Source organism: Neoarius graeffei, chromosome 13 (assembly GCF_027579695.1).
Source record: "Neoarius graeffei isolate fNeoGra1 chromosome 13, fNeoGra1.pri, whole genome shotgun sequence".
In the NCBI taxonomy this organism is placed as follows: domain Eukaryota; kingdom Metazoa; phylum Chordata; class Actinopteri; order Siluriformes; family Ariidae; genus Neoarius; species Neoarius graeffei.
Genome location: NC_083581.1, coordinates 37,929,540 through 37,955,433, shown reverse-complemented (window position 1 = coordinate 37,955,433; position 25,894 = coordinate 37,929,540). Strand labels below are relative to the sequence as shown.

At 41.9% G+C, this 25,894-nt stretch overlaps 1 protein-coding gene across 1 annotated transcript in view; it reads right to left on the bottom strand.

Annotated features, from left to right (window-relative positions):
- The window catches only part of prdm5 (PR domain containing 5), a 151,932-nt gene that overhangs the window by 64,529 nt on the left and 61,509 nt on the right, over window positions 1–25,894 (bottom strand). Inside the window, exons 12-13 of the mRNA XM_060936812.1 lie at window positions 20,133–20,293; window positions 7,678–7,771 (exon numbers count right to left, since the gene is read on the bottom strand). Coding sequence (XP_060792795.1) covers window positions 7,678–7,771; window positions 20,133–20,293 — 255 coding nt within the window. The remainder of the gene's footprint in view (window positions 1–7,677; window positions 7,772–20,132; window positions 20,294–25,894) is intronic.

Genomic DNA, 25,894 nt, shown 5'->3' with positions numbered 1-25,894 from the left:
GCAGAAACGTGCACTTCTGGAGCAATGAGGAGACAGAGTTCATGCTCATTCAGCTTAAGGAGTTGAATATATTAAAATTCATGGACGGGAGAAAAACGCGCAATGGAGAACACGGAACTGATAACTTTGTTTATACTCTTGAATAGCTCTTCTTCATGACAACAACCGGAAGTGTACCAACACGATGGGGCGTGTAGCGCCACCTGTGGCTCGGGTGCACAATGTACCTCACACAATAGCTCGATTTCCTTGTGTGCATGTAGGATTGGATTTCTCTGGCACCCCTGCTGGGACCCTTTGCTCGATTACCGACAGCAGCTCGATTTGGATGTGCATGTAAACGCACTGATTGTCATTATTTAAGTTTCTGTGTCTAGTTAGACAGGCACGTCTGAGGGGGTGAATTTGCTGAGCGCAGGTGACAACAGGCGGGGGTGGGGCCTCGGGGGGGTGTCTGCCCAGGGCCTCGGCAAGGGTTAACGCGGCCCTGAATAAAACTCCAAATATTTTTAGACATTCTATATATACTGTCTACAGTATCTAAGATATTTGGTATACTCTATAAGGTGCCATAATGTTTCATGAAAGGTGATCGAAATTTTGTCATCAAAGTCATAATATAGCAGCTTTTTCCATAACTTTGAGCTCCTGGTGCCACCATTAAACTTTTGAATTTTGTCAAAATATTTCACCCAGTGTGTTTTCTTACTAAAAGGAACATAAAAACAAAAATGCATCATGATCGGAGGAACTTTTCATTTTTAGGGGGCAACTGATGCACCCTACAGTAGAGCCCTGCACTCCCGCGGGAGTCCCGCGGGACTCACGGGACCCGCCGCAAAGCAGTGCGGCGCGGGACAAATTCTGAAAGCTCATTGCGGGCGCGGGCGGGACCGGAAGTGCACATATGGGGGCGCGGGCGGGAGCGGGAGTGCACATATGCGGCGCAGGCGGGAGCGGTGATAAGCTGCAGTCCCGCTAACTAAAAACGTGTTCGAAATAAAATTTATAAATTATTAATTTATGTCTATCATATATAATTTGTGCTGGATATTTTATTTGGCATTAATAAAAACATTTTAAGATGCCTAAATTTGCAGAGAGAGTCAGATTGCCAGATTGAGTGAGGAATGGCATCTTAAATTTACCATTGTTCACCCTAACGGGAAATCCTTTGATCACTCTAATGACTCGCCGTTCACACCCAGCTAGCAAGAGAACCATGAGTGAAGTGATTTACTGCTTGAGTTAGTCTACAACTCTAATCAGAGAGACAGGTTACACAGTGATGGTAGGCTTGACTCAATGCTATCCCAGAAATCCTTCCTGTAATATGCAAATTTGGCTGTCCAATCAGAGGCGGCCAAATTTGCATATTACAGGAAGGATTTCTGGGATAGCATTGAGTCAAGCCTACCGTCACTGTGTAACCTGTCTCTCTGATTAGAGTTGCTCACTCATGGTTCTCTTGCTAGCTCTGCTTTGCAATTAAAAAAAAAAACATTGGTACAAAGCAAGCCCATTCACTTTTTTATGCTGATCAGAGAATTACAATGGTTTCTCATGTGACAAAAATGTGCGATTCGCTATTAAATATTTTAATCGCTTGACAGCACTAATAATAATAATTATAATTATTATTATTATTATTATAGACACTACATGCTTAATTCAGAAACAAGGTAAATAATAACAAACGTGAACGTGAGCTGTAGATATTTGTGCTCAAATCCACTCAAAGTAGGGGGAGAGGCACCATCACGCTGTGTCAAGACAAGAACTTTCCTGAGAAATAACGCGAACATCTGCATCATGCGGGATTTGCGGGCGGGAGCGGGACAAAATATGGCAGGCACGGGACTGAAAATCATAATTCTTTGTGGGCGCAGGCGGGAGCGGGACTGAAAATCATAATTCTTTGCGGGCGCGGGCAGGAGTGGGACTGCACAATGCGGGCGCGGGCGGGAGTGGGACTGAAAAATCCGACCCGCGCAGACCTCTACCCTACAGTCCATCACAGGGTACTTAGGGGCAATTTAGTGCAGCCATTGGACCTTCTGCTGAGAGGTCTACGAATATAGAGGAAACCTAGGCAAACACAGAGAGAACATGCAGATCTCTGCACAGACAGTAACCCGGGCTCAGGAGCACACCAAGAACCATACGTGGACAACCCTACCTGCTGGGCCCCTATGCCACCCAAGTCTAAGAGTCTCTTAAACATTACACGTCTAACATTTAGTTCATTTTTATTCTCAAAAATTCATCGTACTTGGATTTCATCACTGTAAGTATTCCAGTAACAGTCTTATTTCGTTATTACGTTTTGACTGGAAATGAAAGTTAGAACATCTTGAAACACCAGAAGGAAAATGATCAAATGAGGATGTTAATTCCCTGATGTCTGGGTAAATGCAGCTGAATGAGCTCACCCACTGGTTTGAACTTGACTGCACATTTCCAATATACCACCAACACATTCAAACACCTTTAATTCCCAATGCGTTTAATAGGGAAAATGTCGTCTCATACTTCTGAAATGATGTCCTTTGGGGTATTACACAAACGTATGCTCAACACTGTTTATACGTGAACACTATATGAGTCATGTTATAATTTGGATTTACATCATTTCCTAACGTCCTCGTGCTCGTTTTATTTCTGAAAGGACTGTTGCAATTTTGTTAAATTGTGTCTGAGAATGAAAGGGTTACGATCTTGAAAGAGCAAAAGGAAAATTATTCAATAAGCCATGGCGCCTCTGCTCGTCAACGCACCGCCCTGACTCATCAATGTTTTACATTCCTACATAGCGTTACAGGATTTCTCACAGTCGCTTATTAGGCTGATTTAAGAACATAGTCGAATGTTCTGAATACACTTTTAATTATGTATCTGATGTAAAGGATTATGATTTGCCCACCTCCTTTCCCCCCACCCCAACTTTGTTTTTATTTATTTAATGACAATAATAATAATGCACCATTGTTATTATTGTATGTTATATTTTATAAATGTATGAGAAATGCAATGTATTGTATGATTTATGCTATTATGGAAAAGTACATTAAACATTATTTATACATGTATCTTCACTACAGGCATGACGACAGCAAATTCTTATTTCAGCTGAAAGTGAGCCGGGGGTCCCAAGGCGGCGCCCTGGTGGGGGGACAAGGGGGGCAAAGACACCCCACCCCCATCCCCCCGAAGCTCCTAGGTTTTAGCAAATTTTAAGTGCTTTCAAAACCTCTATTTTGAATAAAAATTCCATATTTAATGCAATCAGATTTTAATAAAAGATTCTCACATACAGTTCAAGAAAGTGACAACACCAAACGTACATTTTTAGAATGCGTTGTTCCCAAAATGATAGAACTATTTCCATGTTCAATCATTTTCCTCTAAGTATTTCTGAAAGCACATTATCAAATGCATTTTTAAGTTTGTTTCAGATAGGTGATATTGTATGGATTCAAGTGATGCCCTGAACAGCGAGACCGCTGATTGGTTCAAAGACTGAAAGATAGTTTGGGTCAGCCAATCGCTGCACGTTTTGCAAAATTTATGGTTTTCAAGAGGTTTTCCGGTTACGGAAAGAAGCTATTTGCGCTGAATGTTCCGCGGTTCGATTCTACGCTGAAAGGGACTTGGTAAAAATCAAACCTCAAACCCCCCCCACCCAAAATTTTGTCCTTGGAGTTGGAAGATTCACAAGAACGACCCATTTGGCGAACAAAACCACGGAAATCCACGGATCCGTGGAAAATTGTCATCCCTGTCACTATATTGGCTTTGTTTTCATGTGTATGCACCTTCTGAACAGTCTTTGTAGAAATGTGAGCCATCTGTTTGACCTATAGAATTAAACACCGATGATGGGTGAAACACTTCTCCCTCCTGTGTGTTTTTAGCCAGGGAAAGTGGAAGGGGCCGACACTAATAAAAGTGAAAGGAAGCTTGAGTTTAGAAAAACAGATTTACAGGCAGCAAGGGTCAGAGGTCATGTTGCTGGATGCCTTGTTGGAGAGCTCCTTTCTTTGCTTTCTTGTTTTTTGTTTTTTTTCCCTCTGCTTCCTTTCTCCTCCTGAGGTGCATCCCTCTCTCCCACCCCTCCCACCACATTCTCCAACTCCCCTTGCTTTGTTTATCTCTACAAACAAGGCTTAGGCCAGGCTCTATACACTAACCAGTGAAAACGCAAACGTGCGTGCTCTCTCTCTCACACACACACACATATTCCCACGCGTCTGCTACACTCACTTCGCATTGCAAACATCTCGTCACCATGGTCGTTTGTCATTTTTATAGCAGGCGTGTTTATGTGCATCTACCGTATATGTGAGTGTGTGTGAGAGGAGGGAAAGGCTGTAGCGTTAATAATAGCTGTGTTGTTAGTATGTGGACAGACAAAGAGCCTCCAGGCCCATAAAAGTGCAGAATGTCTGATGTTGCTTGTGTAATCCGTCTCCGGTGGTCAGACAGGCAAAGCCCAGCATCGGCTTCCAAACTGAGCTTTTTACATCTTAACTTAAACTCTGAGGAAGTGAGGAAAATCTGAGTGTATTTAATTAGCAGGTCTGTGTAGGGTGTATGTGCGTCATTAAATGCACTATATTTAATTTAATTATGGGCAGGACACCAAACAAGGGCACTGGATGTAAACATTCAGAAAGAGAGATTTATTGTGTTTGAATTTGTGATAAATTCTCGATTCTGATTGGTCAGAAGGTGGTGATTCATTTTCCAATTCTGGCTGAAATTCAAACTGCAGGTATACATTAACGTGCTTGTTTTAATACGTTCGCGTTTCTATAGTGACAACTTACATGTTGGCTTGGATGGCATGTTATTGTTGCTAAGATCAAGCTTTTTCGGATGGATTCTCCAGTGTCAGCGCTTTGGAACAGTCAGAGCTAAAGCTGTAATTTTAAGTTTTCCAACATGTGCAAGTTTTCAGACTTTCTCCAGTGTTTGAGCTGCATTTTTTGTTTAATTAACTTCAAGAGATTAAAAAAAAATGAGAGCCTGGTAAAGGAATGACCGTTTATCGCTGCTGTAACCTAAGCAATAACAGGAACTAACATGTTTCGTGGATGTTCCACAACATCAAACATAGCTATGAATGGATGACGTGTTGTTCTTTAATTCATAAAAACCGGCAATTGTTGGCAAATTGCGGTGTTAGCAAAGGAATCAAACACTTTGATATGCTGTTATAGGAAAACGTCGGGATGCTAACTTTGAAATGAGCGATTTTTAAACGTAACGTTTACTCACCAGTGAAACAATGCTACTTTCTTAGCTATTTTTAAAACTAAATTTCACTTTCAGCCTTCCAAAAAACAACAAAAAACTACTGGCATATCATTACAGAGCTCTAATCCAAAAAAACCAAGAGGAAGAAAATGAAGAGTTCTTTCCGTGCGTTCGTTCTGGCTGTCAACCGTTCCTCCTACCCTGAACCCATCCGTCTGTCTATAGCTCATTCTTCAGTCCTTAAACCTCTGATAGAGATCCAGCTGGAACGTTTGTCTATAATGGGATTGTGGGAAGAGTGCGGTGTTTGTAGAAAATCTTTAGTTGGGAACAGCAGGGGGTTTAAAGACTCAGTAAACACCAAAGAAGAAAAAGAAGAGGGGGAAAATGGAAGAAAGAGAAAGGGAGATAGAGAAAAATGGAACAGGGAAGGAAAGCAGGATTTGTAGATGATATGAATGGTTTTTATTTCAAACCACAACTTAAAATGGGTGAGGAAGCAAGTGTGTGTGTGTGTGTGTGTGTGTGTGTGTGTGTGTGTGTGTGTGGCCTGGGCTGAAGCATGTTGTTATAGCAGCACGCAGGAATGTCTGGATTTCCATTGTAATGACGATGACGCCCTGTCACTCTGTGCACAGGATAGCAGCGCTCTGTGTGTCCCTCTGGGGGAGCCGTACTTCCACATGCAAATCCTGACTAAAACACTTCGTTCATTTAATTATGGATGCCCTGTGAGATTTATCTCTATTAGCGCACCTATCAACAAGACAAACTTTATTTCCATTACAAGAGCTGGTTTCATTTCATTATCAGAACCAAATAAGAGTGCTTTAACTTTTTTTTTTTTTCAAAAAAGAGCTGACCAGGATTCCTTTTGTGCTGATAGGAAGAAAAACAAGAGTGCTCTGAGAGCACAGTGTCCCCGCTGGCAACTTGACTATAACTCTGGTAAAATGCGACTGCATTGAACAAAATTGCAATATGTGTATTACCGACATATAACAAAGAATCCTGCCAAGTTTTGTGAAATTCCTCCAAATATTGTGAGAGGAGATGATTTCAGAAGGTGAGTACCCATCCTGGGACGGACATCACCACGACATCATCCCCCTTCGGGCCTTTCGGCCAGCGGGGGATAAAAATTGTGAGGGAAGTTGATTTCAGAAAGCAAGCACACCTTGATGAAATTGCCAAAGTACAAGTTTGTTAATAATCAAGGGCATAACTCTGGGAAAATTTGCCCAAATTAAACAAAATTTCAATATGCGTATAACGGTCATATAACAAAGCCTTTTGCCAAGTTTGGTGAAATTCCTCCACAAATTGTGAGAGGAGTTGATTTCAGAAGAACGTACACCCTCATGAAACTGTCAAAGTGCAAGTTATTTAATCAAGAGTCAAAACTCTGGTAAAATTTTCACAAACGAAATGAAATCACAATCTGCGTATTACCGTCATACAACAAGGCCTTTTGCCAAGCTTCGAGAAATTCATCCAAAAACAGAGAGAGGAGTTGATATCAGAAGGAAAACACACCTTCATGAAATTGTGAAAGTACAAGGCTGTTATTCAAGGGCCACAACTCTGGTAAAATGTGACTGAATTGAACAAAATAATGTGTACTACCGACAAACGGTACAGCAAGGCCTTTTGCCAAGTTTTGTGAAATTCCTCCACAAATTGTGAGAGGAGTTGATTTCAGAAGGTGAGTACCCTTCCTGGGACCGACGGACGGACATCGCCATGACATCATCCCCCTTTGGGCCTTTCGGCCAGCGGGAGATAAAAAATTGTGAGGGAAGTTGATTTCAGAAAGCAAGCACACCTTGATGAAATTGCCAAAGTACAAGTTTGTTAATAATCAAGGGCATAACTCTGGGAACATACGACCAAATTGAACAAAATAACAATATGCGTACTACTGACATATAACAAGGCCTTTTGCCAAGTTTGGTGAAATTTCTCCAAAAAATTGTGAGAGGAGTTGATTTCAGAAGGAAAACACACTCTCATGAAATTGTCAGAGTATAATTTTGTTAATCAAGAGCTGTAACTCTGGTAAAATGTGACCCAATTTAATGAAATTATAATATGCGTATTACCGACATATAAAGAATCCTGCCAAGTTTCGTAAAATTCCTCCAAAAATTGTGAGAGGAGTTGATTTCAGAAGGTGAGCATCCTTCCCGGGACGGATGTATGGAAGGAAACCGCCACGACATAATCCCCTTCCGGGCCTTTCAGCCAGCCAAGCTTGCTCTCTAGATGAGGTGTATTATTCTCAGTAATGCAGATGAAATAAAGATCGGTGTAACTCTGGTGATGAGGAGGTGCAATTTTAAGCAACACTTGAGATTTCTGAGGTCACCTTGTAGTCTCAAGAGGCACTCTACATAGAGGCTGTGTGTGTGCGCTGACCTGTATGGCTGCGAATGTGCACTCTCAGGGTCCCGTTGCTGGCGAACTTTTGACCGCAGTACGGACAGATCTTCTCCTTCTCTCCGGTGTGAGTCTATTAGATAAAAACGGACACAAAAGGAACATCTGAGACAAATGGATGCAAATAATCACGGCTCGTGGAGCGGTCTAAAAACTGGAGTGTGCGTTATGTGGTGGAGGCTTCTGTATGCAGGCGCTGAAAGAGATGAAAACAAGGTTCAGGCTACAATAATCAGGGTTAGACCTGTACGAAACCCTATTCCCCCTTGTGGATGGAGGAATCAGTAACCAGAAGACAGGACAAATTTTTAGCCTCACTCCCGCAGCTTTTACATTCCTGATCGTCTAACTAATAAATTGATGCTTCATTCACCGTTGCTCCTCTCTTCCTCCACAAAGTTCCATTCCCACTCCTTATCTCCTCTTCCTTGTTTCCATTTGCCCTCTCCCACGTATCCTTCGTTCACTCCCTCAGCCTGTTCTCACTGGTATAGAAACACTAACACAAGCTATACATCACCTCTGAACATCTCTGTCCTTGAACCTAAGCCAGTTAATACATTTTCCTTCTCTTTCTTATTTATCCAGCAACTTAGTCTTCTGTAATCTCTGCTTCTCATTGCTGCCTTGTTGCTGTCATCGTTAAAACATGTAGCGTGTGTGAGACTGTTCCGTGTCTGTGATTAAGACAGCACACACACACACACACAGTAAGCTGTCAGTTAGAGCGCTTACAAGGCGCTGTGAATGTTATAACAATTTGAAGCAGTCGGGCTAAAAGGCTCAAGTTCTCTCTGTGTCATAAACAGCAATTCAGCAGAGTGTACACATAATCTGCAAGATGTGTGTGTTTAGGTCTGCATATGAGTGTGTGTAACGTGCTTGAGATGGACTAAATCTCATCTCATCTGGCCAAAAAAAAAGTGTGTTTCCGGTAACATGAAATACTAAAATAAGGTCGGTAGGTAGGAAAAAGTTTTTTTTTTTCCTTAATTTTTTTTTTATTTTGTTCGAAAAAATTAACACAAGTAAACATCTTACAAAATAGTATTTCTGGCACAGAATCCTTTATACCACACATCATGATAAAATAAAAGTGTTTTAAATCTTTAAACGAATCAAAAAAATATCACGAGAGTTCGAGTTATGATCTATGGAAGCGTATTGCTGCCACACTCAAAAAAATTGGCTTAGAATCAAGTAATTATGTGAAAAGATATTGTTAACAAAGTTATCACGTTTTTACAATATATTTATCATGTAATAACATAACATCACGTAATTTCATGATACGAAATTATCACGTTATTTCATGATATTTTCATGTAATAACGTGAAAACACCTTATCAAGAAATAACGTGAAAATAACGTCCTAGGCTAGGCTACTTCCATTAAAAGCAGACGGCCTCGCCTAGCCTACTGTAGAACCTGGGTCGAGCAAAAACACTGAGCAAAAACATGGCTGAATCCTGAATGACTCCTATTTGTATAACTAGGGGACTACATAGGCGGCAAAACGTAGTGTTTTTCCCTGCCATGGAAGTGCACTTGTATACTGAAGAGGAAGCAATTTGCATTACAGCCGTGAATGAGGATTCAAAATGGCGCCTCGGCTCAGTTTTCCCTTCCTCCTTCAGTATACAAGTGCGCTTCCATGTTTATGCAGGAGGGCTGATAGAAGTGGCGAAACATTTTACTTTTTATCATTTCTTTCACAACTTGAATGCGTTGAAACAAAAAATTATGACAAACTAACGCCGCTTACACTAAAATATTGAGGGAAATTTGTAATAAAAACTTTACGGTCGGCAATTTCGACGCGGAAATTCTCGATCGGTCGGGTTACCGGAAACACACTTTTTTTTTTTTTGGCCTTATCTCTAGCCGCTTTATCCTGTTCTACAGGGTCGCAGGCAAGCTGGAGCCTATCCCAGCTGACTACGGGCGAAAGGCGGGGTACACCCTGGACAAGTCGCCAGGTCATCACAGGGCTGACACAGACACAGACAACCATTCACACTCACATTCACACCTACGGTCAATTTAGAGTCACCAGTTAACCTAACCTGCATGTCTTTGGACTGTGGGGGAAACCGGAGCACCCGGAGGAAACCCACGCGGACACGGGGAGAACATGCAAACTCCACACAGAAAGGCCCTCGCCGGCCACGGGGCTCGAACCCGGACCTTCTTGCTGTGAGGTGACAGCGCTAACCACTACACCACCATGCCGCCGAGATGGACTAAATGACGAGCGAATTCTCAAACTGACCATTCAGAATTTGACTTTGAGTGACAGAAAGACAGACAGAAGCGAATTGTAAGGAAATGTTTTGTGTGTAGTCCCTTTCATATACAAAATCTGTTACTGTATGCGGTGAAAACAACATGGAATAGATAACACATTTTCATTCCTCCTCAAACTTCCAGAACGGAAAGGTAACCATGTAAAAGTGGATATGATGCATCATTCACAAGGTGGCAAGTCCATTCCTGTGTCAATCCCAAGCTGGGACATTAGCTAGTTAGCAACATGGCATGAATCGAGCTGCATCATGTCACTGTTCAGAGAGTTCTGTTCCTGTTTCTGAATATTTGTTTTGTTCAAGCGAAGGCTATTTCTAACATTTTTGCTTATACAGTAGGACCACCGCATCCGCTCACTCGCTCAAGCATGCAAGCATGACCTCTCGAAATACACACCCTGCTTACAGGCAGCATGTTTTCATGTCTGGTGTGTTTTTGGTGCTTTGACTATCTTGTGTCAATAAAAGGTTTCCACACTTGTATCCAGCTCTGCACCTCAACCATGATAAAAATATTAAGCGGACATGTCAGAATCCCGTTTATTCAAGAGAGACAGCGAAAGAGAGAGAAAGAACATTCACATAACTTTTATTACAGTATATTATTATAACAGTTTTATTTTATTATTAGTTTCTGTTGTTGATGTAATTGTGTGTATGGTAGTTTACAAACGTGTCAGATCACGAAATCCAGGGACACATGTCCGCCCGGGGGCATTTTGAGTTATTGACAGATTCAGAAAGTACAGTTTCTAAGCTTTCCAATGATGCCTTCCATGTGGAGATCTGACAATATTTGAAGAATGTGTGGTCTTTTTTTAAAGTGCATACCTCTTAAAACAGGAAAGGGAGAAAATCGCCCTCAAAGTTTTCCTTCTCAGCTACTCTGGGTGTAGGGCGGGCACATAATGGTGCTCATTTGCATGACATTAAGGAAAGCCCTACCCCCTACTAGCTAGCACGATGCTCCTTTCATGTAAACAAAGATCACCACGTCAATTTTCCTTCCATGCAAAGTATGCCCAACACAATTATGAAGTACAAAAATAAGTCCTAAAGTATACTTTAACGTTTTGTGGTTGAAAAATTACTCACACCGTAAGAAAGAAAGATAGCACGATGATAACAACTAACACAACGCTAGTTTCATGTAACCAAACCACAACACTCTCCGTTACATGCAAAAATAACCACACAGCCTTAGATTAATAAACTCACCCCATCAGAAAGAGAAACGTCGCCTTGCACACACCAATGCCTCCGATGGAATATGTAGTCCTAGAACACTTCCTTTTGGTTGCGGTGTTTTTCCTAGAAATGGTTATCTCCGATGTAACTACCATGCGTCTGTTTGCTTCGCGGTGTTTCAGCTCCTCTGCGCTCTGTTTAGCTTGCTCCATATTCATTCCATAGTGAAATTACATGCCTGTATGCAGCTTAAGTAGCCACGAGCTCAGCTCGTATCATACAGCTGATTGGCGAAAAAAAAAAAAAAGACTTAAATCATCACGTGAATGGCCCATATGGTAATTTACCCACACCCCCCAGCAGGCTACAGTCCTGACAAAAACGAGACAATTTGCAACAAAAAATGTATGCTTTTCCAACAAATCAATCTATTATCTGAAATACTGATTGCATTCTTCAAGATCTCAACTTGCACATGATCACAATCACAAATTTCGGAAAAAAAATGCTTCTTTTGCGATTTTCTTGGATTCGTTTCGGCCGACATGTGTCCCTGGATTCCGTGAAGTGACACAGTACACGAAAAAACAAGCTTTATATATGGTTCGATGCTATCCACAGTTTCGTCTATCCGTGTTAGATCTGTGAACGTATCCCCCGCGGATATGCCGGTCCTACTGGATCTGCCGTTGTTTTCTTTACTTGTTGTTGACTTTGCCACCAGTTGATTTACATTGAGGCAGTATGAGTAGTGCCGTCACAGTATCACTGCATCATCATTTACGTCACTGTTCAAAATCTCACAACTGGTTACAATATATAAATCAGATGGTTCCAATTCCCACTGGAGCCACAACAAAAGCGTTCCGTAAATGTTACGAGGTAACCAGGGGGGAGATTAATATTTCGACTTTGCCATTTTGTTCCCATTCACCATTACTGCATAACAACAGAAAATGGCTTTCACCGTGAGAATGGTGTGTGTGTGTGCGTGCACGTGTGTGTTGCTTAAAAATGTCTACCTATTGTGTCCCTATTGTGTTACTATTCTGACTGGTTAGAAGGTGTTAATTTTCGATACCAACAGCTCGGACAATACGTGTGACTGTAAGACAAATCACAATACATTCAAATACATTATGGTTTTCATAGTAACAACTTGCACTTGGGACTTGTATAGTGGATACTTTACATAATCTAAAGCTGATAGTCAACAAATTTAAAAACATGTTATTTAGCAAAGAAAAACTAAATCCAAGGCCTCTTAACTTCCTTTTAGTGATCGTGATTAACTACAGCTGGTAGCTTCTCTGTGCCAACATAAAAAGGGTTTGTTTGACAGCACTGATTGGACTGACCAACACAGTATAATGGGAAAGTCCAAGCAGCTCAGTGCAGATCTGTGAAAGAGAATCATAGATTGACACAACTCAGGAATGTCTCTTGGAGCCATTTCTTAACAACTGCAGATACTAAGATCATCAGTTGAAACAATTGGGAGATTTAGCAACTTTGGCAAACCACTTCACTGGAAGAAGACTCAAACGGTCATCCTCAGCTGAGAGGAAATTGGTTTACATGGTTAGGAGCAACCCAGGAACCACTAAGGTACAAGTCTGCCATGAACTGGAAGCTGTTGGAACACCAGTGTCACTACAGTCAAGTGAGTTTTACATCACCATGGACTGAGAGGCTGCTGTTCAAATCAGAAGCCCCTTCTCCGAAAACAACACCTTCAATTGCTCAAAGTTTGCAGCTGACCACATGGACAAAGAAAAAGCCTTCTGGGGGAAAGTTTTGTGGTCAGATGAGCCAAAGATTGAGTTGCTTGGCCACAGTGACCAGAGGTACACAGAAACACTGTACCAACCGTTAAGCATGGTGATGGCAGCATCCTGCTCTGGGGCTGTTTTGGGATTGAAAATAGCAGATAGAATAATGAAGGAGAACTACCTCAGAATTCTTCAGCATAACCTGAAACCACCAGAAACTTAGACACAATTGGGGGTTCCAACAGGACAATGACCCCAAATACTACAACCCCGATTCCAAAAAAGTTGGGACAAAGTACAAATTGTAAATAAAAACGGAATGCAATGATGTGGAAGTTTCAAAATTCCATATTTTATTCAGAATAGAACATAGATGACATATCAAATGTTTAAACTGAGAAAATGTATCATTTAAAGAGAAAAATTAGGTGATTTTAAATTTCATGACAACAACACATCTCAAAAAAGTTGGGACAAGGCCATGTTTGCCACTGTGAGACATCCCCTTTTCTCTTTACAACAGTCTGTAAACGTCTGGGGACTGAGGAGACAAGTTGCTCAAGTTTAGGGATAGGAATGTTAACCCATTCTTGTCTAATGTAGGATTCTAGTTGCTCAACTGTCTTAGGTCTTTTTTTGTCGTATCTTCCGTTTTATGATGAGCCAAATGTTTTCTATGGGTGAAAGATCTGGACTGCAGGCTGGCCAGTTCAGTACCTGGACCCTTCTTCTACGCAGCCATGATGCTGTAATTGATGCAGTATGTGGTTTGGCATTGTCATGTTGGAAAATGCAAGGTCTTCCCTGAAAGAGACGTCGTCTGGATGGGAGCATATGTTGCTCTTGAACCTGGATATACCTTTCAGCATTGATGGTGTCTTTCCAGATGTGTAAGCTGCCCATGCCACACGCACTAATGCAACCCCATACCATCAGAGATGCAGGCTTCTGAACTGAGCGCTGATAACAACTTGGGTCGTCCTTCTCCTCTTTAGTCCGAATGACACGGCGTCCCTGATTTCCATAAAGAACTTCAAATTTTGATTCGTCTGACCACAGAACAGTTTTCCACTTTGCCACAGTCCATTTTAAATGAGCCTTGGCCCAGAGAAGACGTCTGCGCTTCTGGATCATGTTTAGATACGGCTTCTTCTTTGAACTATAGAGTTTTAGCTGGCGACGGCGGATGGCATGGTGAATTGTGTTCACAGATAATGTTCTCTGGAAATATTCCTGAGCCCATTTTGTGATTTCCAATACAGAAGCATGCCTGTATGTGATGCAGTGCCGTCTAAGGGCCCGAAGATCACGGGCACCCAGTATGGTTTTCCGGCCTTGACCCTTACGCACAGAGATTCTTCCAGATTCTCTGAATCTTTTGATGATATTATGCACTGTAGATGATGATATGTTCAAACCCTTTGCAATTTTACACTGTCGAACTCCTTTCTGATATTGCTCCACTATTTGTCAGCGCAGAATTAGGGGGATTGGTGATCCTCTTCCCATCTTTACTTCTGAGAGCCGCTGACACTCCAAGATGCTCTTTTTATACCCAGTCATATTAATGACCTATTGCCAGTTGACCTAATGAGTTGCAATTTGGTCCTCCAGCTGTTCCTTTTTTGTACCTTTAACTTTTCCAGCCTCTTATTGCCCCTGTCCCAACTTTTTTGAGATGTGTTGCTGTCATGAAATCTCAAATGAGCCAATATTTGGCATGAAATTTCTAAATGTCTCACTTTCAACATTTGATATGTTGTCTATGTTCTATTGTGAATACAATATCAGTTTTTGAGATTTGTAAATTATTGCATTCCGTTTTTATTTACAATTTGTACTTTGTCCCAACTTTTTTTGGAATCGGGGTTGTAATTATGGAATGAATAAAGCAGGCTGACATAAAGCTTAAAACAAGTCCTGATCTCAACCCTGTGGAAAATATGTGAACTGTGCTTAAAAGTTGGGTCTGTGCCAGGAAACACGCAAATTGAATTGAACTCTACTAATTCTGCCAAGAAGAGCAGTCAAATATCCAACCAGAATTCTGCCAGAAGCTTGCTGATGGCAACCAAAAGCATTTGGTCAATGTGAAACTTGCTAAGGAACATTTAACCAAATATTAGTTCTGCTGTATGTATGTTTTTGGCCCTGTATGTATAATTCTGACCCTGTGTTGATTTCAGAAAACCCAAAATAAACTTAAACAAATTCTTGTTGTTCTTTTTTTCGCTATTGAAGATGTACAGTATGTTGTACAATCATTCCGCCACAGAAAAGGAACGAGATCATTGAAAGCCCAATATTGCCATGATATTCACGTCCCCGTATGTAAACCTCTGACAGCAACCGTACATACTTTGTGAGGGGAAAAAAGAAAGAAGTCTGAATTCAGATGTAAAAATGGCACATGTGAGCTTGCTAGAATATTTATATATCACACTCAGCAAAAGAGATTTTTTTTATGTTTATTCAATAATAATATCTTGGCATATACTGTTTAATGATTTGTGATGTTTTTTGGATAAAACATGTTTGGAGTTATGTTGTCTTGAGGGTGTGTAAACATCTGACCTCAACAGTACAGATCCCAAAATCGTACATTATATATGGATGAATAAATCTCAATTATATTTATCTGTTGACTCACTTCATAAGCAATTGTTTCCTAATTACAGCTTCTTTAATTCATTTGTATTTTACAGGAACAGGCAGTGTGACAGCTGACCTGGTCAGTTCTAGCTTCTACCCAAAATTCCCTCTTAGATTCAGTCCTCTCCTTCACCCAGCTGCCTCACCACATCACACCACACCACTCCAACAGAATCTTCCATTTCATTTCCATATGATCTCAAATCTGATCACAAGCTGTCAAAGCTCAGTGCTTTTAATCTCCATGTTCACTCTGAGGCTTTGAAAGCACTACGGCGCTGATGTACCGGTGCCTTTTGGTCTGAGTTCGGCTGACAGGAGATGACAGGCATCCCGACTAACGGGCCCGCTGTCAGAATTCACTCAGTGTGAGAGGGTATATTAAACACAAGCTTAAATTAAAAAATGACATTTGTTCTAGACCAAGATCAAAATCTGAAACGTTCATGACAAAATCAAACAAAAACCATCCGGTGCTAAGAGCAGAGAGCAGGAGAAATAAACCCTCTGTGTCAGAGTAATGCTGAACTCTGAGTGACAGGTTTACCGGCCAGTGAATGCACAGGACTGTTGAGTTTAACAGAAACATTTACACTGTTTAAAGAAAAAAAAAGGTACAAAACATGGATTTTTTTCACAAGGATCTAGATAATAAGTGGCAAAGTTTGTTTGTTTGTTTGTCTTGAGCTAATGTCGCCATTTCTTGATGGATTTTCACCAAATTTGGCAACTAGGTCCAGGGATGACCCGGAATTTTGCAGATATAAGCAAAATTCATGTACGGGTCCCAGGGAGGGCCCTGGGGGACACAACGTCCACCCACCCCCTCCCTCAATGCCTTTCACGTTACATTTATCAACACAAACTCTTGACAGAGCTTCAGTAACCTCCTGGGAACCAAGAAAAAAAAATGTGTCTCTCAATTTCTCTTTTGTTGTGATTTCCTTACTAGGAATTTCCCAGCAACCCTCCTAGTCACATGATATATCATTGGAAAGCCCAGGATGCACTCTTTACAACACACCAGGGTTCAAGTGAATAGCTTGAAAGAGTAAGAGGGTGTGCATGTAAAACAAATGTCAACTACAGAGGACACAAGTCTATGGGTTGGTTCTCAGGAGGCTAAACTTGACACGTCCGAGGCCCCCCCACACACACACACACACAAGTTCATTCTTTTTTTTTTACCCCCTTGTATCAATCGAAGACCATTCACTTTAGAAAACATCTGATGCCATCATGGAAAAGCTGGCATATGCTGTATAACTGCTGTTATTCAAGGACTAAAACACTTATAGACAAGAAGACTTTATTCGTTACATGTACACTCAAGGGTGGCACGGTGGTGTAGTGGTTAGCGCTATCGCCTCACAGCAAGAAGGTCCGGGTTCGAGCCTCGTGGCCGGCAAGGGCCTTTCTGTGCGGAGTTTGCATGTTCTCCCCGTGTCCATGTGGGGGTGCTCCGGTTTCCCCCACAGTCCAAAGACATGCAGGTTAGGTTAACTGGTGACTCTAAATTGACCGTAGGTGTGAATGTGAGTGTGAATGGTTGTCTATGTGTCAGCCCTGTGATGACCTGGCGACTTGTCCAGGGTGTACCCCGCCTTTCGCCCGTAGTAATCAGTTAGAATAAGTTAGCGCGACTGGCGGCGAATTTCTGCTCGGCGATTTTCGTGACCACTCGGCGCACGACGTCATTCATGGCAAACAAATCGCTTGAGTTGAGTCCTGCATTGCCGTTCGGCTTGAGTGCAGACGTGCGTTCGGGAATTTCCAAAGAGAAACCATGCCTTATTGTTGTGCAGTGAACTGTAACAACGGGACCGGTTCAGGAAGAAGTTTTTACCTTTTTCCGAGAGAGGAGAAGAGGCGGAGAGAGTGGATTGTGCGCGTGAAGCGAGAGGGTTGGCAGCCGGGTAAATACGCCACTCTGTGCTCCGATCACTTTTTGAAGAATCCTCATCTGTTGGAGAGTTTAGGTGTCAGTGTCGGACAGACAGGGCTCAAACCTGACGCTGTTGCGACAAAATTCGAACGCGAAATCAAGCAGTCAAAGAAGAAACGGAGCAGCAACGCTCAAGCAAAAAGAAGATTGGAGGTAAACATTTTTACCTTTGCTTGCAATTGACAAGTCAAGAATCCTGAGGGATCCTGTACAATCATTGTGGAAATGAGACAAAAGTGATATTTCCTCACTTAGACTAGACTATAAATAGTATAATGCTTGTATTACTATTAGCAACATATTATATCAGCAATATAAACGAATCCACGTTCTACCGTATTATAGGGATTGTGTGTGTGCCCGTGTGGTTTAATTATTCTTCAAAAGGGCTCTTATTTAGTATTACAACAAAAGTAAGAATTTATCATAACTACCAGGATAAATCGTTTGGGCGCGAGTCTTGTTGCGGTCCGGGGTCACCGCGATCAGAGTCGGCCGAGTCGCTGTCCGATTCCGAGGCCGTACGGTCAAACCAGTGAGCCACATTCACCGATTGCTTCGCAACGGCCAGAGGTTCATACATATATGGTTTCACCTCTCAATGTTCAGTTTGGAGAGTTCCTACTTCAAAATCGCTATCGCTTTCAGACATTTTACACAACCTCTCATAACCGAAGTCCGTACACGTGTGCTCGGTTCACAAGTAAACACAGAACTGCTCCCAGTCTGTTTGCCTTGAATGACGTCATGAAGACTGCCCCCTGGTGGTGAAAGTGCGCATAAGTGAGATGTAAACATACCTTCGGAACTTGCGCAAACTAGTATATTTTAACCGTTTTATTCAATTTTAGGGTGCAAATTAGACACCAGGAAGATTGAATTTGCTTTTTGGGTCGTTCTTCTAGAAAATAAAGTTGATATTCTACGTTCCACCTCCAACCCTTGCCTATGACCTTTAAACCACAACAATTTGCCAAAATTTACCACTCTTAATTTATTAATGAATGATAAGTTGTGGTTTTTTAGCCAGTTACAGTTACAATTAATGTCATGGAGCATCTGCAGAACAAGTTGGCTCCAATTATCATTTATGCTATCGTAGCTATAAACAATCAATCCTTTAGCTTCAGAAATGCAGCTTGTCATGATACTGAAATTCCTGTCCTGAAGAATTTCCTATGATAGAAAATTTACTGTTACAAAATTGCTGACACTGGAGACTCCTTCCTTAAATGTTAAATGCACATCTTTTTACAATCTGACTTATGGCCCTTTTCCACTACCCTTTTTCAGCTCACTTCAGCCCAACACGGCTCGCGTTTCGACTACCTTAGAGCAGCACGACTCAGCTCGCTTCAGCCCTGCTTAGCACCCAAAACTCGCACGGTTTTGGAGTGGGGCTGAAGCGAGCCAAACCGAGCCGAGTGGGGCTAGGGGCGTGAGCAGACACTCCCCTGTGCACTGATTGGTGAGGAGGAGTGTCCTCACATGCCCACACACGCCCCACGAGCACGCTGGGATCTGTAAACACCGTAAACCCGGAAGAAGAAGAATTACGAATTACGAGAATTTCTGAAGCCTTATGCGCCTCGCCTCATCTATATGCGCTTGCCAGTATCTGTTGGCGTTGTCGGTGACAACAAGCCACAGCACCAAGACCAGCAACACTAACGACTCCATGCCCTCCATGTTTATTGTTTACTATCCGGGTCGTGAGACTACCGCTTAAAAGGTCACTGATGTCACTGTTTGCGCCGCCTAACAACATCACGTGACGTCCACCCACTTTCGCTAACTCCACCCAATGTGTCCACCCACTTCCAGCCAGCACGGTTGTAGTCGAAATGCAACTCCAACAGCCCCACTCAGCTCGACTCAGCCCAACTCAGCACGGCATGGCTCAGCCCAACTCAGCCGCGTTGGTAGTGGAAAAGCGGCATTAGATAATGTGACACGTCCACCACACAAATCCCTGTGAATGAGCTGATACTATAGAAATAATAATGTATTAAAACAAGTGCAATAATATACCCATGCTGGAAGTACTGTCCGAGCTGCTGTTATAGGAAGCTACACAACACTGTCTGACCAATCAGAATGAAGAATTCCAAAGGGCTAAGAGACCAAGTCTCTAAAACACCTCATGTCCTCCTATGCATACCGACATAAGCTGTTCGTATCCATCCATCCATCCATCCATCCATCCATCCATTATCTGTAGCCACTTTATCCTGTTCTACAGGGTCGCAGGCAAGCTGGAGCCTATCCCAGCTGACTACGGGCGAAAGGCGGGGTACACCCTGGACAAGTCGCCAGGTCATCACAGGGCTGACACATAGACACAGACAACCATTCACACTCACATTCACACCTACGGTCAATTTAGAGTCACCAGTTAACCTAACCTACATGTCTTTGGACTGTGGGGGAAACCGGAGCACCCGGAGGAAACCCACGCGGACACGACTGTTCATATCATCTGATGCAATATTCTGAAATACTCTGCAAGTCCTTATTCAGCCTACAAATAAAGTGAAAGTACATATTCACAGATTTGGGACATACGATACCTTCTTGTGGCTCTTGAGCACAGACGGAGTGACGAAGGCTTTCTCACACAGGTCACACTTGTATTTCTTGTGTCCATCATGTACTACCTGGATGTGTACGTTCAGCGTGTCCTTGCGCTTAAACGTGGCGTCGCACTGGTCGCACTTGAACGTCCTTTCACCTGGACAGAAAGAACAGATGAAACATGAGACATCCGTGGGGAAGGAACAATTTCCTCTTCTTCCTGCACAAAGGGTCCAAGGCTGCTTTTGTCCTGCTCGTGAAAGCTTCCTCCACCACTGCCATTTTTGTGTCCCGACAGCTTTGTGGGAGCCACTTTGCTGCCCAAAGTGTCTGTCTAGCTTTGGAAATTGTTCTATTATTCTCCCCGAGCTATTTTTCACGCTGAAGGACACGGGCGTCTGCACTCATGTCCATGGTAAAGGGCGGGGAGGAAGGAATGAGAAAGAAAAATGGGGTGGCCAACAAATAAGACTGAAGTAAAGGGTCCATGCAATTCTTTCGTGAAGCCACAGTGGCTTAAAGGCTCCCCTTCAAAAGCCTGCCTTTCCCTCGCTTCAATTTTATAGAACACCACAAAATAATGGAAATGTTCCACAAAAATATGGATGGTGGAAAAACCGTGTCTGTTAAAACTCTGCTTTGAGTTGCAAACAATAAAAAAAAAAAAAATGCAGCAAATACTATTCCAGATCCAGGCTTATTCCCCCATACAGTGCTTCTAGTAATAGTTTGTAACTGCATTGAGCATAATCTAGAAAGACAAATATAATCAGATTTGAAAAAGGCTTAAGACAGTATGGTACAACGTTTAGTAAAAAATCATGTAATTTTATTTATTTGGCAGAACTTTTGATCTAACTGGGATCGCATTTAGCTCTTCGGAAATTAATACATGATCACTAACCCCACCCCGACCCTACTTTGTGTCTTTTCATACCACTTAAACTGTCCGAATTTGCATGCTTAAAGTTAAAATTCTTGTTCGAGGACTCCTGAGATTTGACCTCACAACCTTCTGGTTACTGGCGCAGTCTCTTAACCGCTACCACAGAAAGAAACACCGCCTCAAAATCTGTTCTATGTGAAAGGGTTTCCTACATTCATCACGCTCTTTACGGTTTGGACCAGACTCCAAACGGCTTGAATCATGCAGCGGGACATTTTTGTGAACAGAAAAAAAAAGCATCTTGAATCACTTATTACTGTTGCGCGGGGTCTCGGCTATTTGTGTCACTCATCGCTTTTTAAAAGGAATGTTTTCTTCATCAAGGATCCAGTTAACTAATCAGTAAGACTAAAGGCAATCACTCAGGTAGTTACTCACGCCATTGAACCGGGATGTACAAGAGGCCATGAAATGCATGTGTAATATAATCTCCAAGTAACAGGACGTATTTTTAAACCTTTAGCACTAAAATATATACCATATTATCCAGACTATACATTGGAGAGAAAAAAAAAATCAATATATTTATTTCAGTTCTTTCCCCCTAGTGTTATTTTGCTTTGATTAAAAAAAGATGGTGACTTATCAGCATTTAAAAACAGAGGCTTTATGCACATTATTGAAAATCCTGAAAAAACTTTTAATAAAGCTAACCTTCTTCTTTCTCATGTCTACATCCTCATGCCACTATACTCCCATTGTCATGGTTACATCTTGGACAACACTCAGAAGTTCGTGCTTTTTTATTAAAACCTAACCATGCATCTCAGCCGATGAAAAATTCCTTTCTAAAATCCATCACACGTTCGCAAGAAAGATCAGGAAGTTTTCCTCATCGCTCTCACCTCTGGCTTGCACAATAGGAACCGAAAACTACATCCGGATTTCTGTAAAGCTGCTTTATGATGATGTCTATTGCTGAAAGTGCTATACAAATTCAAAAAAATAAACCGAACTGAAAAAAGAGGTGATATAAAATAGTTTCTCTGAAAAGAACCGAAGTAGGAAGAGGAAGCTTATGATTTTTATCTGTGTGCTTCAATGTTGTCTGTTTGCATAAATCATTTCCATTTAAACACAAAAATTTTGAGAGGATTATAAGAAAGGAAATTGTAAAACATATATAGCACTAATGTATACGTCTACTGTAATTGCTTCAGTAATGTCATTGTCAAGTGTGTGTGGAATTTATATGTTGAATTTTCTAACACACACACAATCAGAGAGCATAGATCTTTGCTACAGTCAAGAAATATTCATCTTCCTTTCTCATCCCCCCTCTCCCTGTGTGTGTGTGTGATGGAGAAGACTATTGCAGGCGGAGTCCTCCTGGGCCAACGGGTACAGCCATCAGCCCCTGGGGAGGACAGCAGGAAATGCCTGCGGCTCTATAATCTCTGTGCCATCGGTCTAGACTGGGGGGCAGCTCCATCCTGGCAGGTCCACTCACATACACACCACACATAGTGGGGTGGGAAAGGAAGACAAAGTGGGGTTTGAAGAGTACGTTCTGTATTTCCCCTTTTTCCTTCTAGCTTTGAGTTGATGAAATGATGTTTCTCGAAGTTCATTCAGCGGTCATTCGAAAAAAGTATTTCCTGAGGTGAATCATATGAGATATCTGTTGATATTCCTGACATTTTTGTCATGTTTCCACCATCACTGGACCTCTAGCAGTCAATGCTAACTGTAATTATAGTGAGATTTTAATTGTTAAAAGTATTTTCTTAGCAATTTTCCAACATATCTGAGGTAAATGTTGAGATTCCTGATGATTCTGTCTCGTTTTCATGATCACTGTACCTTCATCAGTCAACGCGAAGTGTACTTACAGTGTGAGTTTAGTTATACAAAGCCATTTCTTCACAACAGACCAATACATGTGAGGCAAATGTTGATATCATCATGTTTCCACTATCACTGTATCTTTACAACGTCTGAATAAAAGACTTAACGAATATACGCTAGCTAGCTACATTGTTAACCTCGGCTTCTGTATTTCCGAGTTGCTTAGCAACAGTGTTTTTCACAAATGGGGAGGAGAGAGAGACGACGACAGGATGACCCTCCTTTCTCATCTCATCTCATTATCTCTAGCCGCTTTATCCTGTTCTACAGGGTCGCAGGCAAGCTGGAGCCTATCCCAGCTGACTACGGGTGAAAGGCGGGGTACACCCTGGACAAGTCGCCAGGTCATCACAGGGCTGACACATAGACACAGACAACCATTCACACTCACACCTACGGTCAATTTAGAGTCACCAGTTAACCTAACCTGCATGTCTTTGGACTGTGGGGGAAACCGGAGCACCCGGAGGAAACCCACGCGGACACGGGGAGAACATGCAAACTCCGCACAGAAAGGCCCTCGCCAGCCACGGGGCTCGAACCCAGGACCTTCTTGCTGTGAGGCGACAGTGCTAACCACTACACCACCGTGCCGCCTGACCCTCCTTTCTGAACCTGAATCCCAGTTAACTAATGGGCACCAAAATGGCATGTAGTCAACATTAACAGTGAACAGGAAGCCATTTGGCCATTTGGAATAAGGCCTAGTTTTAAAATACAGGATTTTTTTGGGATTCAAATAGGTGAATATCAGTTACAGTAAAATATTACTGCTGGCTAAATTAATAATAACTTGAATCAAAAACATTAAACTGTATGATAAAACTATGATGTTGCTGCTTACATCCAGCTGAACAGAGAAACAGTTGTTGCCTGACAACCGCTACCGTACATTGCTATTTAAGATCGGTTTGTTGTACTGCTGGTGAGATTTTAGCTAGCTAGGCTACGTGCCAAACTGCACACCATCATTCTTACTTGTAGTGTACTCTTTTGATACCTGGTAGGGTAGTATACAAATTGGGATGCAGCCATAGTGTGCTTTGTTCCAAATAGCAGCTGTCTGACTAAAGTGATGATGGGATTTGATCAACAAACAAACAGTCTTTTATTTTTATAGCACCACCCTTAATTAAAGAAGGGTAAGAACTTTAACACAGGTACTTAGTTGCAGTATGAGTCACCTAGCAATGCAAACAACAACAATTGATTTGTTATTGTCTGACGCCATGTACGAGCTAAACCCATTTCTAGAAATGTTGGGATATTTTCCAAAATGCAATAAAAACAAAAATCTGTGATTTGTTAATTCATGTGGACCTTTATTTAACTGACAAAAGTACAAAAAAAGATTTTCAATAGTTTCACTGTGCAAAGTTGGGACACGGACATTATTCCCATTGTATTACATCACCTTTCCTTTTAATCACATTTTTTTAATCGTATAGGATCTGAAGATACCAATTGTTGCAGTTTTGCAGTTGGAATTTTTGCCCATTCTTGCTTGATGCAAGACTTCAGTTGCTCAACATTCTGTGGTTTCCATTGTCTGATTCTCCTCTTTATGATGCGTCATACATTCTCAATAGGAGACAGATCTGCGCTGGCAGCAGGCCAGTCAAGCACATGCACTCTGTGTCTACAAAGCCTGGCACTGTCCTGCTGAAATAAGCATAGACTTCACAGGAGGAGATGTTGCCTTGATGAGTATGTCTCTCTAAAATCCAAATGTATGCCCCAATATATCAATGGTACCTTCACACGCATGCAACTCGCCCATGCTGTGGACACTGATGCCCCCCATACCATCACAAACGCTGGCTAGATGGTCGTGGTCACCTTTGGCAGTGAGAACTTAACGTCCGCTTTTCCCGAAAACAAGCTGAAATAAAGACTCATCTGACCACAGCACACATTTCCACTGTCTTTCAGTCCATCTGCGTTCAGGCCCAGAGAAATCAGTGGCCTTTCTGCATAGAATTAATGAATGGCTTACTCCTTGCATAATACAGTTTCAGGTTGCATTTCTGGATGCAGCAGTGGACTCTGTGAAGCGACAACAGTTTTCTGAAGTACTCCTGAGCCCACGTGGCTATATTTGTCACATTAGCACGACTGTTTCTCTGACAGTGCCGCCTGAGGGCTCAAAGGTCACACAGATTCAACAGTGGTTTCCGACCTTGCCCTTGACTCACTGAAATGTCTCCAAATTCCCTGAATCTTTTCATAATATGATGTACTGTGGATTCTGAAACACCTAAAATATTGCTTTGAGAAATGTTCTTTTTGAACTGACTAACAATTCTCTCATGAATTTTGGCAAAAGAAGTGAGTCACAGCCATCCTTGCTTGCAAACACTCAGTGCGTTTACATGCACATCCAAATTGAGCTACTGTTGGTAATCGAGCTAAGGGTCCCAGCAGGGGTGCCAGAGAAATCCAATCCTACATGCACACAAGGAAATCGAGCTATTGTGTGAGGTGCATTGTGCACCCGAGCCACAGGTGACGCTACACGCCCCATCGTGTTGGTACACTTCCAGTTGTCATCATGAAGAAGAGCTATTCAAGAGTATAAACAAAGTTATCAGCAGTGTTGCCAGATACTGCTGACGTTTTCCAGCCCAAAACATGTTAAAATCTGCCAAAATGCACTTAAAACCGCCCAATCTGGCAACACTGGCTGTTCCGTGTTCACAAGTTCCGTGCTCAAGCTGTTCGGCTTGCTCTAACAGACTGTATGGCTACAAACTGTCCTGTGCAGACCACTGTTTTGTAAGACATCTTATTTTGCACAATTGTATATTTTTCTGAAGTCCATTTTTTGCTTACAAAAAAAATTTTTTTTTTTTGCTTACAATTTAACTTATGTCTTAATAAACACACAAAAAGTTCAATTGTTTTGTTTTTATTGACATTCTTCAGATGTTGGACATCTATATATACACACACACACACACACAA